The following is a 14,158-nucleotide window of genomic DNA, read 5'->3' on the forward strand; positions in this document are numbered from 1 at the left end:
AATAACACAGAGTGTGATGTGCTTTGGGGTCAGGCGCTGGGTTTGTCATAACTCCATCCACAATAACCGCTGCATACAAACAAGTGTCCTTACCTTGAGAAAATAGGACCAAGAATCTATCATAAAACAATTATTTCTAGTTTCATTCCATTAGGAAGGATTCCTCACAAATGAGGACAGCAATCTTTGCTGCTTCAAAGTGGACATATTTAATACATTTTAAGGCTTTTTTTTGGTCACCTTTGGACCCTGCTACCCTAAAGCCACATTGTGAACTCTAAGATCAGGCAAGGTATTTTAAAATTTTGTTAAGCAACAATTCACTTTGGAACACAATTTCAAGTGGCAAATTGATATATGCCTCAATTTTTAATAGCAAATTAAAAAAAATTGTTAAAAATAGCTTTATAGTTTTGAATTTCTTAAGTTTCTTTCAGAGCAGTGAAAAAATACAATACATGCTGTACTAATATGTCATCTCACATTCAGTCAAAGAATAAATGAGACCTGGCTGCATGTAACAGAATGCTTTAGACGAGAGATCTGAGTTTAGAAACTCTAAAGACCCAACAGTTTAAACAATTACTGAAAAAAAAACAAAAGGGCAAGAGTAAAATGTTGCAGATAAAGTACCTTTTATTGAAAATTTTTTTTCTTACCTGGCTCATGTTCCATTGTCCTTGCTGGTTTGCTTGCATGGTGTACATGTTCTGAGGGTTAACCGCATTGCCTGGCATTGCAGCTTGAGGCCCCATTACATTTTGAGCAAGTCCTATTACTCCAGCTTGTGCATTCCCCATATATCCATTTGGCATTGCCATGTTCACCATCATTCCTGTATTCTGAGCCATCATTGGCATTGACTGTCCCATGACGGGTCCCATCATGGCAGCAGGAGGCATCTGAGTCCCCATGCTTGGAAAGGCTTGAAAATTTGCAGAAGGTTGGGAAGCAAACGGAATCTGAGGTGGTCCCATAAACATACCAGCTAGTTATAAAAAACAAAAATAATAATAAATAAAAAGCTAGCAAGAATAATTTACTAGTCATATGTTTATTATCCTTAATATGAAAATCATTTCATAAAAAGCACGCAAAGAAAAGGTGACAAAACTAGGAAAGTATAGGTTTCTTTGTGTTAGGAGAATAAAGGAGAAGTATTTTTATGGAGAAAGTTGTAAAAAGTTTTGATGAGATGATATGGGCATATTGTATGGGATTGAGAAGGTGAGCTGACTGGATATTTAAAGAAGGAAGACAGAGAGGAACTCAGAGGCTTAGATGGTGAGAATTGATGGCAAAAGATACAAAGGTGCCAGGTATTAGGGAAGAGAATACTGAAAACAGAGATAAATAGGGACAGTGCTCCAAATGGCTGAACCCTAGCAATTGACAGTCAAAGTAGAAGATAAAAACAAGTATTTTGAAACAATAAAGACACAATGGTTTACAAAAGCAGGCCATGAACCTCTGAGACTGCTGTGTAGTGAGAAAGGAAGCCAGTCAAGACTCACTTTAGCAAGAATGAATTCGTGAATTACTTGTAAACCTGAAAAACAAATATAAATGCAGAGAACAACTACTCTTGGAAAGACTGGACTCCAACAACTCTTTAGTTGCGTAACTAAAATTAAAACTGTTAGCAGAAATGTGATTTTATTAGCATTAAAGTTGTTAACTACATCACACTGCATAACACATCTTATAGAAGATGTAGTGTAAACTCACAAACAAATCTGCCTTGTTAACTCATGTAAGAACAACCTATAAAATAACCATTCAATAGTAACAGCAATTATTCAGACAGTGCCTTAAATACGTCTCGCACCAATCTATCTTCCCAGGTGCAGTACACTATAGCCCAGATGGTGGAAAAGATAATCTCACGGCAAATTATCTCACAGCTTCCACTACCAGTTTTCCACTTTCAAGTTTTTGTTCAGCAATTTTTGGCTTCATACATAAAACTATGACACATGCTGAATGAACAGAAAAAGTATTTGAATGATTTAAGAAGACAAATAAAAAAGTGATACAGGTACAGCAGCCTTGCAAAGTCACTTTCAGTAATACTTTATCTTTAAACTTCATACAATATTTCAAATACAGACAATAAGTAATATTGTATTTTTTTTTCTTATCTAACTATATCACAAAATCTAAAAAGCTAAAGGTTTTTCCACTGTAATGTAAACGTATTCTGGAGTGATGGGGACTATTAAATATGAACTATTAGCAGCCTTTTTAGTGGTTTCATAAATGCGTGTATACTGCACTCAAGAATACAAACACAATTTCAGTAAAGACAAGTCTTAGCCACTGCTTCATAAAGGTGCATTTTTTTTGTTACATATATAAAATGTAACTAAAATGGCACACATTTTACAATAGATGAGAATACTCAAATGGGAATGGGTGAATTCTGTAAATGTGTTGTTTAGGCATCTTCCACTTTTATAATAGTTATAGATTACCAGACTTTGACCTAACACAAAAATGAAGAATCAGAATGCAGTGTTAGTTATGTTAAATAACCAGTACTTTACAGTATCCATATTGTCCTATTCTATAACCAGATCTCTGCAGTAGTTATGTCAAAGTAATGTCCTTGTTAGTGTAGAAAAACTGGGATATTGAAATTTTCTTTAAGTGGTGCTTTATTGTGACATCTGGTTCTGTTCCTGTGGTAATTCTATAATCTGATAAACTTTGAATTTGTTTTAATTTATAAAAAGTCTTTTGAAAAGGACTATTCCACTTTATAATAAAAAAAAAAATTACTTTTAAGCGTAGATGTTCCAATGCAGGGCGGCACGGTGGCGCAGTGGTAGCGCTGCTGCCTCGCAGTTAGGTGACCCGGGTTCGCTTCCCGGGTCCTCCCTGCGTGGAGTTTGCATGTTCTCCCGTGTCTGCGTGGGTTTCCTCCGGGCACTCCGGTTTCCTCCCACGATCCAAAGACATGCAGGTTAAGTGGACTGGCGATTCTAAGTTGGCCCTAGTGTGTGCTTGGTGTGTGGGTGTGTTTGGGTGTGTCCTGTGGTGGGTTCGCACTCTGCCCAGGATTGGTTCCTGCCTTGTGCCCTGTGTTGGCTGGGATTGGCTCCGGCAGACCCCCGTGACCCTGTATTCGGATTCAGCGGGTTAGAAAATGGACGGATGGATGTTCCAATGCAAACTAAGAAGCATTTTCTTTTTCCAAGTTTTACTCATTAAGAAACTTTGCTGAAATCCTAATTTTTCCATATTTACCAACACTGAAGAAAAACTTGAATCAGCACTCTGTCATAATATCGAACAAATCTGATGTCAATGCTTCCATTCAAAAGATTTTTTCACTGAGAAATCCTATTAAGTATTCATACTTACTTAAAAGTATTTTTAAAAGCACTTTAATATTTTATCCAAACTAATATATACCACAGTCAGATAATAGCTGGCTAAAGAGTTCCAACTAAGTTGATTAAGTTAAAAGTTAATTTTGCAGACCTTTAGCATAACAGACTGACGTATAATTAAAAAAAGTGTTAGGATTCAATCATGCATTCTCATTACTTTTCATACATACTAATACTCAAGCAATGTTACGCACAGTTTTTCTCAGTGATTCTAGAAACTGCTCAAGCTAACTCTGTATCAAGGTTTATGGCACAGTCAAAACCTACAATATTTGCAACATGTTTAAAGCAAGTATGTGCAAAAGTAAGGCCACATCTAACTTTCTGTAATGCATCTTTTTACACCATTAACTTGCCAATCTTTTGGCCCTCCTTTTGCAAACATCACTTCTTCATTAAATCAGTGCAGTTCTTTCCTGGCCTCGAGCCTTTCTACATTACTGAATATTCCTTCTCTCTTGAAAATCTCCTTCTCATAGCTTATACCATACATGTTACTTAAAGAATATTACATCCCCACTAACATGTCTGATATGCAAAAGGAGAGAAACATTGTGGCAGACAATGGTATAATCTGATATGACAATTCTAAGATTCATAAAGTGTGTTAAGACACAGTAAGATATTACATAATGACTATAAATAACTAAAAATGTACCTTCTTGATCATTAGTCATGATAATAGTATTTCTACTTTCAAAATTTGAGTAGGCATATTATTAAAAAGTTATTATATAATTCTACTTTCATCTGTTAAGGGTGTTTTAATTAAAATAATATTACAATAATGTAAGAAGAACAAAGTGCACAATACCAGTAGCAGGTGTCTGCTGTATGGTCCCACTGCCATATAGCGACAAGATAGAATCCTTGGAGAGTGGTTTCTTTGTTGATTCCTCTGATTTCGAGGATGGTTCTGTAAAGAGATCAAGATCCCCTGATGTGGCTGAAGTGCTTGCTGCAGGCTTACTTGTAGTAACCTGTGTGCCAAAACTTAAAATTGGTCATCACTTCAAACTGCAAGCAGTCAAAATATAATTACTTCAAACATTAAAAATAAGAGCTGGAAGTAATGACTAGCAAATACACTGAATGACAATAAAAGTTGTGTGTTTATAAAGTCTGTTATATGTATAAAAAAAGAAATCTGCTTTATTTAAAATACAGTATGTTTTTCCACTATTATAGTACTTTTGTAAAACTGTAAAGTATATTTAGAATTTAAAAGAAACAAACCAGATGCTTAAATTAAATGTGTTTTAAGAAACTAAGCCATTAACAATAAATTGTATGCCAGCAACACATTTAACTATTTGTTCAGAAGTGTGCTATTTTTGGGGACAGGACAGAAAGCAGGACATTCTTTCTCTACATATTCTTGCTAACAGTGACGACTTAGCCTCTATCTTCATGTACTGTTCTTTTAGATATTAGCTGCTTCCTTTAGCCAAGCTGTGATATATCCTGAATCCAGTACACCCTAAATAATCAGTCTTTAGGTTTTTTTCTTTGAGATGAATTAATGCACAAATTCATATTCTTTATGGTCCAATTACATTCAAATGTATTCCAAGCTCATCATAGCTTTCATGCCTTTAAACTGTCTTCCAATCAGACTCAAAAGCCAGAAAAGTCTGTTGTCCCTATCGCTTGCCTTGACACAATGAGCGTTTCAGTTTAGAAACTGCAGCTGATTTGTAGTCACTCCTACCCTAATAAGTAGCAAAGATTCAATGTTTTTCCACATATACTTCAGCAAGTTAAACTACTATTTGAAAAAGAAAAGCTATTACTAAATTTTTATGGCACATGTTCTAATGAAAATATAACATTTTTATACAGAAAAGATCTCCATCTATCAATACATTACAGACACTAAAATACTTTTAACAGTACATGGAGACAAAAGCAGTACACTTTTTCTTTTCAATACCTATATGCTGTACAAACAAAGCTGTATTTTCAGCTTTGCACATTACCTCAACTGGACATTTCTTTTTTTTTCTTTTTTTTTTCTTATTTAAAAGGTTCTTTTAATTCTAAAAAAGATCCAAGAAAAATGTGGAAACCTGAGTAGATCATATACAGTACTGAAATTTAAAATTACATAAAATTTCATGCAGTAATTATAAATCTATTATAAATGTAGAGCTAATCATACTGTAATAAGTACATGAAACGTAGAGTTATAAGAAAGTAAGAAGTGCTAAAATATATAAACCTTCAATATTAAAGATTTTTTTTTCTGTAAACCTCAAAATAATGCTATCTTTGAATTTCATTCAACTCTGCTTCTATATTAAACACTTTTTACAGTCAACATGACTGATGGAAAAAAGTGATATATAGGTCCATGAAAAGGTTTGGACATCCCTGTCCAAGTGCCATATTCTGCTGGCATTTTGTTATAGAAAAAAAACCCAAAAAAAGTCAATACAACTTCAACAGCAAACTAAAACAACATTTTAATGAAACAGTTAATATATAGTTATGATTTATAAGTTCATTCACTGCATTTATACTTCAAAAATTAATACATGATGTAATTGGCCAGGGCTGTCCAAATGTTTGCATGGAATTATATTGTAATTTTGTAGCTGAAAAGCAGTTGGAGGAGGTTTTCAATTAAGTAAACCTAAAAGAGATGAAAACAAAAAATATGGAGTACCAGTTAGAAACAGAAATAAATTTGTAGTGCCCTAAAACAGAAATAAACATGTGTTCTCGAGATAGCCCTGAAAAACCAATTCAAACCTAATTTTACAGAGGCATAGCAATAATACTTTAAACTGACACCCTCCACTGCTCAAGACTGACAAAATTCAAATGCTTTTTAATAGGAAAAGCATTTGGCTTAACACTGTCACATCATTTTCTAGAAGAAAAAGCAAACAAATTATACAGTAAAAAAATATTTTAAAACCACATTGAAAATTTAAGGCTTGTATACCTTTTTTTACATAGGATATTGAATTGGGAATAAGTGATGAATTCAAAAGGCTCCTTTAGGCAAAACATGATTCAGCCAAAACTACTGTATGATATTATAAAAGAAACTTTTGCTTTGAGAGAAAAATAATAAATGAATCTAGCTGTCAGGTAGTAATATTATTTTAACATTTCGCTTCCTATTAACAGTATTACAATGAATATTTGTTATTAACAATGCAGCAGTCATCTAAATATACCTGTTGCTTCTAGGCTAAAGTGCACTTTCATAGTACTTTGCAGCAGTTGAATAAGGTCACACATTGATCCAGTAGTGAGATCTGGCCTTCGATTTTCAGGGTTACCTACCTAACCAAAAATACTTGGTTTTTAATTATCATTTTATTAAGAATCATTTAGAGAATCTATAGCTGATTACTGATTTTGCTTAAGATTCAAACATGTATAAAGACTAAAGACATTAACAAAATAAAAGTAAGCCGCCTTCCACATTTATCCAGCTTCTGGAACATAGACAAAATACATTAAGAGGAAAATACTTTTAGGAGCTTGCTGATCTAAATCTCAAATCAGACACAATGCTTCACATGTATCCCAAAGGAGCCCTAAGAAACATACAGTTCCTGGTGGTCTCACAGTTTTCGCAGATCAAAGACAAATTGCTATTCATGCTCAAACTCTCATGTGTCCCAAATGACTTCTCTGTAAAGCCATAACATAAAATGTTCCAATTTTTCATTGTCTCGTGCATACCTGAATCCTCAAACTGGTTGAGATAGCTGTCTTTCTTCATTATAGTGCCATACAATGTAGAAAAGTAATACAAGCATACATAATATATAGATGTTTACTGCCACAGAACATAGCAAATACTGAGCCAAGCATAATAACATATCTGAAGAACTGTACTAACATATCTAGTAGCTGTCAGCATAAAACTACATGACTGGTTTCTTTAGGAATGTGATAAAAATAAGACTATTGTCTCTCATTTGGTCTTGTTTACAGAAACTTTATGCTTAAATGTGACAGCAATCTAAGACAGTTGTCTGTTTTACATTAAGACAGCATTGCTTGTATGTACAATTTAAATATTGATATATATGTTTCAAATACTATCTTGAATAAAAAAAAAACAAAACAATAAGCCTTCTGCAAAACAAATACCAAGCAAAAGAACTACAAACAAAAAGTAGCATGTCAGTGAAATCTGAGATATCGCTTAATGTTCTGGAAAATGCAGAAGTATTGATTAGTAATGACAGCAACTAAGAAACCAGGAACTCTCTGGAGAGGATGTTTAAAGGAATTCAGTACATTTAGCCTACCTGTGTAAAAGGTGCAGTTGAAGATGGAAGTGGATTTGAAACCATAGGGCCAAAGATATCTAAGTCATCATTCAAAGCTGAATTAGCAGTGCTATTATTTCCATTTGTTATTGCAGCACCAGCTGGAGCATCTATAAAAGAGAATATAAAAGAAAAGGTTTACACAAAACACAAATCTTTTAGCATGGTTAAGGAACAGTAAACAAGTTGATTATGAGATATACTGTATTCACGGTGACAACTACAGGTGATATTACTTACTGCTCTTCACGTTAAATTGAACATAAGAACAAAGAGGAGACATAGTAAATCACCCTAATCAATTTTGCGACTCTTTAACATTGTCTGTAACTTTAAAAAGTTTGCTTTCTTTCACTATACCAGCTTAAGTATTACAGAGTAAAAATGCATCAAAATCCAGACAGAAAGCAAGGCAATCTGTTGCTGTAAATGATTTTGATGCATCTAAAAATGAAGTGCTTATCTACACGCCTCCAGAGTTCAAAGCTGGTTTGTTCTTTGCAAGGTTCCTGTATGAATGTCAGGAAAATAAAACATAAATACTATAGATAAGGTAGCAAGTGCAAGTAAATGCAAATTGTGGTTCCAAATGCAAGAAAGAGTAAACTCATCACTTTATTTCAGTGTTAAAGAATACAATGGACTTAGCACTACACACACCTGAAAAACAGAAAACTCCAAATTGTTTCTAAGCCATTCATTCACATCATAAACCATCAAGATATTATGTTCATCAGAGGCTATTGTACTTCCCACGTTAAAGCTTAAAGACTCTAATCTAAGACTGACTACCATTAATTAGTCCATTTTAGGCAATGCAAAACCTTGCATTTACTCAGAAGTAAATTTTAACAAAATGGTTCTCCTTAATATAGGGAATTTGGTAAAAATACACATTTTATCTTAGGAATTTATGATGCAGGAAAGGATGGATAAGCAAAGCATTTGTCATTGTACTGCTGTCTATATTAATGCTAATTTTATTTTAAACTGAATGTACCTGTAAACCTGTATCTGTTCCATTCAATTTTTTCATCCAACAAGCATTGTACCTGATCCACTGTTCCTTCCTTTGAAAACAGCATACTAACACAGTTGTTTCATGTTTAGTTTTTTGACTACCCCTCAGTGTGCTATGAAGCATATAAGCTTTCAATACTTGCTGAAAACCACCACTCACAAGACTGACTCCAGAGGTGGGCTCAAGTACTCCTGTTCCTGCTCAGTTTTCTACTTTGCCTGTCCATTTCCCGTAGAGGAATCTAACAAGGGCAACTCTACCAAACGCACAAGGCTTTAATAAAATAGCTTTAAGAATTCCTTGCAAAACAAAGAATCAATCATAAGAAGGCTGAAAGGGCAGGCCCAAAAAATGTTGGGTGGATTTTTCAATGAGTGGGTATGTAAGTACCTAGAACAGGGCTATTCAATTACAAATTCAGTTGGGCCAGTTTTTCAAACCAAGAAATTTAACGTGGCCAGACAATTTCATTGGCTGGTAAGCAGCAGGTAATACATTTTAAAACAACACAAATGAATATATTGAAAAAGAATTAATCTTTAATCATTGTTTCCTTTTAAAATTTGGTCACATCTGACACAGAGACATCAAAAAGTTCATAAAACCAATAAAAAGCCACAACTGAACAGAATCTGAGGTAGTAGCAATTCCACTTTTGAAATTAAAAAAGACATTTTGGTCATATCTGACCAAGGCACATCTCAGAGTGCATAAAATCAATGTAGTGCACAGTATTAGCAATAACATTTGTTTAACTTTTGAAATTATATATGACCCAGGCACACCACAAAGTGCATTTAACAGAATAAAAAAGACTGATCAATATTATCAAAGCTATCAGTGCGGAAACTCTTAACAAGTGATAAAAGTAACACAAATGAATATATCTACTTCATACTGACGGATCACAGGTTCCTTTTAAATCACCACATGTGTGATTAGCAGTGTCTCTTTTTGTAAACAAAAAGGTGGCAGTATGCATATGATGCATTTGGATCAAGTTTAAGGTACTGTGAAGGAATATAGAGGCTGAGAGTTCTAGTGCTACATATTTTGGTTATTTGGCAAAAAAATAATAATGTTTAAAATTTGAAATTGACAATTCATGAGTGCTTTGCAAACTCCACACGGGGACGACCTGGGAATTGAACCCATAATCTCATTGTTGCAAGGTAGCAGTGGTACTATTACACTATCTGCGTAGGTACACTGTAGTGCTTAATAGTTTAAAATTGCACAGAATTTCCAAAATCGAAGAATATTAACCACAGGTTAATAACGAGCTCTACATTTTACAAAAAAGCTATTACTGTATGTAGTCCTGAAAAGTAATCTGTGCTTAATTTGAGTTTCAAAGAAAAATCCAAACTTTTTGTATGTTTTCATCAATTGCAGTCTTTCTAATTTGTTCTTTGCTTTGAGTGTCAATGACTGATCGTCATCCTCCTAACATCCATGAATCTTTATTATCAAATCATGTGAGTGGCGGGCGAAGTGAGGAGATGGTGCTTGTCAGTAACGAGGCTCTCACTGGAGTAACAATTTAGATTAATTTGCAAAAACCTATGTTTGAACTCAGTTGATGAAACTGGAATACAACTAAGAGTCAGCACACAATTGATTACAGAATCATTTAGTATACAGTATTGTCGATGCTACGGCCAGCTGTGGTGACCGATGTGCCAGTACAATGTACCTGTGCGTGCTGTCACACACACTGAGGGGAGGAAAAAAAAGACACTGGCACAACTTCTAGACACACAACAACATACTGCATTGTGGGTTGAAAGCTGCTATGCTAACTATTGCATTCATAGTCCATACTACTGTAGGAATTTCTGAAGGCTCGCAAAACTTATTTTTCTTGGTTTTTCTCTGCGTTTATGGTGGGGCTGGGTCACTGAAGGTTGCTTCTGGGTTGTGGGATATCATTTGAATAGGCTGGACCTAGAATATCCCAAAAAAGGAAACAGAATGATGCTACGAAAAAACAAAGTCTGCTTCGTCACCCTTTCATTCTTGTTGATTAGAACAGGTTACATGCAAGATGAGAATTATTATTTATTTATTTTTTTTAAAAATAGGGGGCTTCACTCACCAACCCCTTCCAACCCCCCAAAGTGTTATGCGCCGTTGTGAAGTGGGAGGATGAACGCATCCCAATGAGGCACGGCTGCTCCTCCGAAACCCCTCGTAAACGGTGATACAATGGGAAACAGGTTTTTTTTTTTTAACCTCCTCTTTATTGGATTAGCTGCTGGCTTGCTGCTGCTGCCATGCCGCATGATCTGCACTTTGCTTGCCTCAGCCCCCGCCAGGGCCATTGTGAAGAGGGGTGTTAAAACGCAACCCAAGGAGACGTGGTCACTCCTCCGAAACCCCTCATAAACAGTGATACAATGGGAATCAAATAACGTTTTTTTTACTTCCTCTTTGCTGGATCAGCTGCTGCTCCCATGCCGCGTGATCTGCATTTCATGTGGGACTTCAAATATTTCAAAGTCACTGCCTTGTCTCTCTTCTCCCCCAGACATCCTCAAACACTATTCAATCTCTTTTTTTTGAGACTTTGGAATTTTCCTACTTCTATTATCTCTAACCTGCTCTGCATGTGTATCATGGGGCTTGCTTCCAGTGGTTGTAAGTATGACGTGACTTGCCTTTCTCGCAGGATGTGAAAGTGTCTCTGTCTCTCATTCTCTCTCTCTCTCTCTCTCTTCAAAAGATCACGTCTCATCCCAAGTTTTTTTTTTTTGATAATACAAAATTGTATGTTGTTTAATTTATGTGCAAGATTTTTTTTTTTTTTTTTACTATTCTTCATTACCAGGCATATGCAGTAATATAAATAAGAACTTAAAAATAAAGGACATAAAGTAACATGTTGCACTTCCCTTCCCTAACACCAAGTTGGGCATATGATGAATATACTGGTTTATTTACTCATCAGGAAGTATCCGGTTTTGAACTGGAATTTAAAGGTCAATGTTAATGTAAAATTGTTTTTTTTACTAATATGTAATGTGTTCTAAGTTGTCATGTTAAGGCTTTCCTTAAAAATACTGCTATGCAGTGTTATGCTACAACTAACTTTTAGCATGGATGTCTACGGAGCAAGCAGTGGCTAAGAAAGCCAGTCAAAGGGACAGGCTCCGCGAAAAACTGAAAAATGTAGGTGATTAAAAGTATAGTACATGTAACTGAGATAATATTAAATTATTCTGTAAATATTGCTATTTTTTTACACAAAGTAAATAACATACTTGCATTATAATCAATCACAATGCCAAACAGGTAGCATGCAAATGACATCCAACATTAACCACTCCACACTGTAAAGCAAGTGTTCAGCTGCACAAATTTGAAATATAGCCCTACAGTTTTATAACGTTAACTGCTGTCTAACAATTGTCATGTACAATATATCAGTATGAACAGAACAATCAACACCCATAGTTTATTAAACACTGAATAATACAAATATCACATATGATTCTGTTTGACCTTGAGTTATTCCCTAAAAAGCCATTTTTCAACTTTTGTAATATAAAAAGTAATCTATGCAACACAGTGGTACTGTAGGTTTTCAGCTGCCCATGCCAAGGGGTAACAATCATATCAATCATACCAAATCCTGCAATTACCATATTTTCATTTTTTAAATGTTTGCATCAGTATTTGTTAGTTCTTCTTTTTGTACTTTCTAAATCACATAATCACAATAAAATTTATTGAAGTGGTCTGCAGAGCAGACGCATGACTCAAAAGGTATTTTTGGCATTGATCAACACTTCTGTTGGAGAATTAACATGGCTTAATACTTGAGCTTTACAACAAAATGTTATATTGCTTTTTATTTTATGGAAAGCAATTCATGTCTACCACATTCAGAAATACATTTGCACCCAACCATCTTCTGTTGTCAACTGGCCATAGTTCAACAACTAAATAAAGGACAGATAGTGATGTTTTCTATTTATGTTTATACTTTGTTTTCTGTGTTTTAACAAATCTACATGTACACGTATTTTCTTAGCAGAAGCTTTTTATCCAAAGCGACTTACAAAAAAAGGTAAGCATAACTAAGTAAAATCAGTTTGGGGACTGTTTGGGATATAGTGTTACAGGACAAAGGTACAAAACTGTATCTTTATATGTACTAATTCTTTATTTAGTAATTAGTATAATCTATACTTGTGTTTTACCAGAGAATTTATTCACAGTGATTTGCATCTGCACTCATTGAAGAGTGATATACAAATGCATGATGTATTACATTGTATTTGTATCTGCTTAAACAGGATTGCCTGGCAAGTTAATCTGAAAACTGTGAATATGAATCGACAACACAAAATAATTTATGATTTCCACAGTATTGAAAAACAAAACATTTCACTAACTTACACTGTCATCAATCCTTCTAGAAACAAAAACATAGAACAGAAGCTTTGACAGGAGAAGAATGGCATATTTAAAAAATTCAGTGGCATGACTGACTTTCAAAGGCGTCATGCTCCAGTATTTGCTGTTAGTGAGCAGCTTCCAGCTAGGTCATCCAACCCAAGCTGAACATTTAGCATATATGTTATGTGCGATACTGAGAAGCTAAGGAAGTAACTTTGCTCCATTAAGCATTAGGTTCAGCACCTCCAACTGGAATCCATAACTACTGAGATTTAACTTTTATCTTATTTGTCATTTAAAACTGGAATAAACTACATAAAGTGCATGACTACATTCACTTAATAACAGTCTTAAGTAACATGGATATACAGTAAAGCAATTTTACTAACATTGCTTATACTGTGATTATGCGGAAAGATTTGCTGGCAGACCATATTCATCCCTTGCATTATCTTCAGGTCAAAACTTTGATGGGACTAACTAAAGAAAGGAATGCAGTTAAGTATCTCAAAAAGAAACAACATGGAACTGTGTTGAACACAAAACTAATAAGCAAAGGCTGTCCAATTAGAAATAATCCTGAGAGATGAAGGACACTGGCCTTGCACTGACAGGGTTGTATAAAACCTATCAGTTGTCCCTCAAGTCATACTCACCACAGGACAGCAAAATATAATAACAGAAATATAAATAAACAGACACAGAGTCAAACAAATAAATAAAAAGGGCAGTTTCAAGAAAATTTTGGAGATTATTTTAAACATCCCATAATGAGAACATATTTAAGGAAATGTATTTTGTTAGTTGTCATTATGTTTTTAGCAGATCTACTTTTTATAAGACAAAATACATAATCCAAGTCTGCTCTGAATATCTCTGTGTGATGATGTGGGTTCTGGCTCCACGCTCCCTTGGCTGTTTGGGAACCCTTGAACCCAACAACGTCGATAATGTTACCGAGTGAGCTAGTCAATGGAGGCAAATTGAGCATCTGAGCAAGGGGAAGGTAAAAAGTGCTAAAGTGCTTTTATTAAAAGACA

General features: G+C 34.7%; 1 protein-coding gene across 1 annotated transcript in view; it reads right to left on the minus strand.

Annotated features, from left to right (window-relative positions):
- Nucleotides 1–14,158, minus strand: part of smap1 (small ArfGAP 1) — a 167,889-nt gene that overhangs the window by 10,292 nt on the left and 143,439 nt on the right. Inside the window, exons 8-10 of the mRNA XM_039738283.1 lie at nucleotides 7,673–7,803; nucleotides 4,210–4,375; nucleotides 660–988 (exon numbers count right to left, since the gene is read on the minus strand). Of these exons, the coding sequence (XP_039594217.1) occupies nucleotides 660–988; nucleotides 4,210–4,375; nucleotides 7,673–7,803 (626 nt within the window). The remainder of the gene's footprint in view (nucleotides 1–659; nucleotides 989–4,209; nucleotides 4,376–7,672; nucleotides 7,804–14,158) is intronic.

Source organism: Polypterus senegalus, chromosome 16, assembly GCF_016835505.1.
Source record: "Polypterus senegalus isolate Bchr_013 chromosome 16, ASM1683550v1, whole genome shotgun sequence".
Classification (NCBI taxonomy): Eukaryota; Metazoa; Chordata; class Cladistia; order Polypteriformes; family Polypteridae; genus Polypterus; species Polypterus senegalus.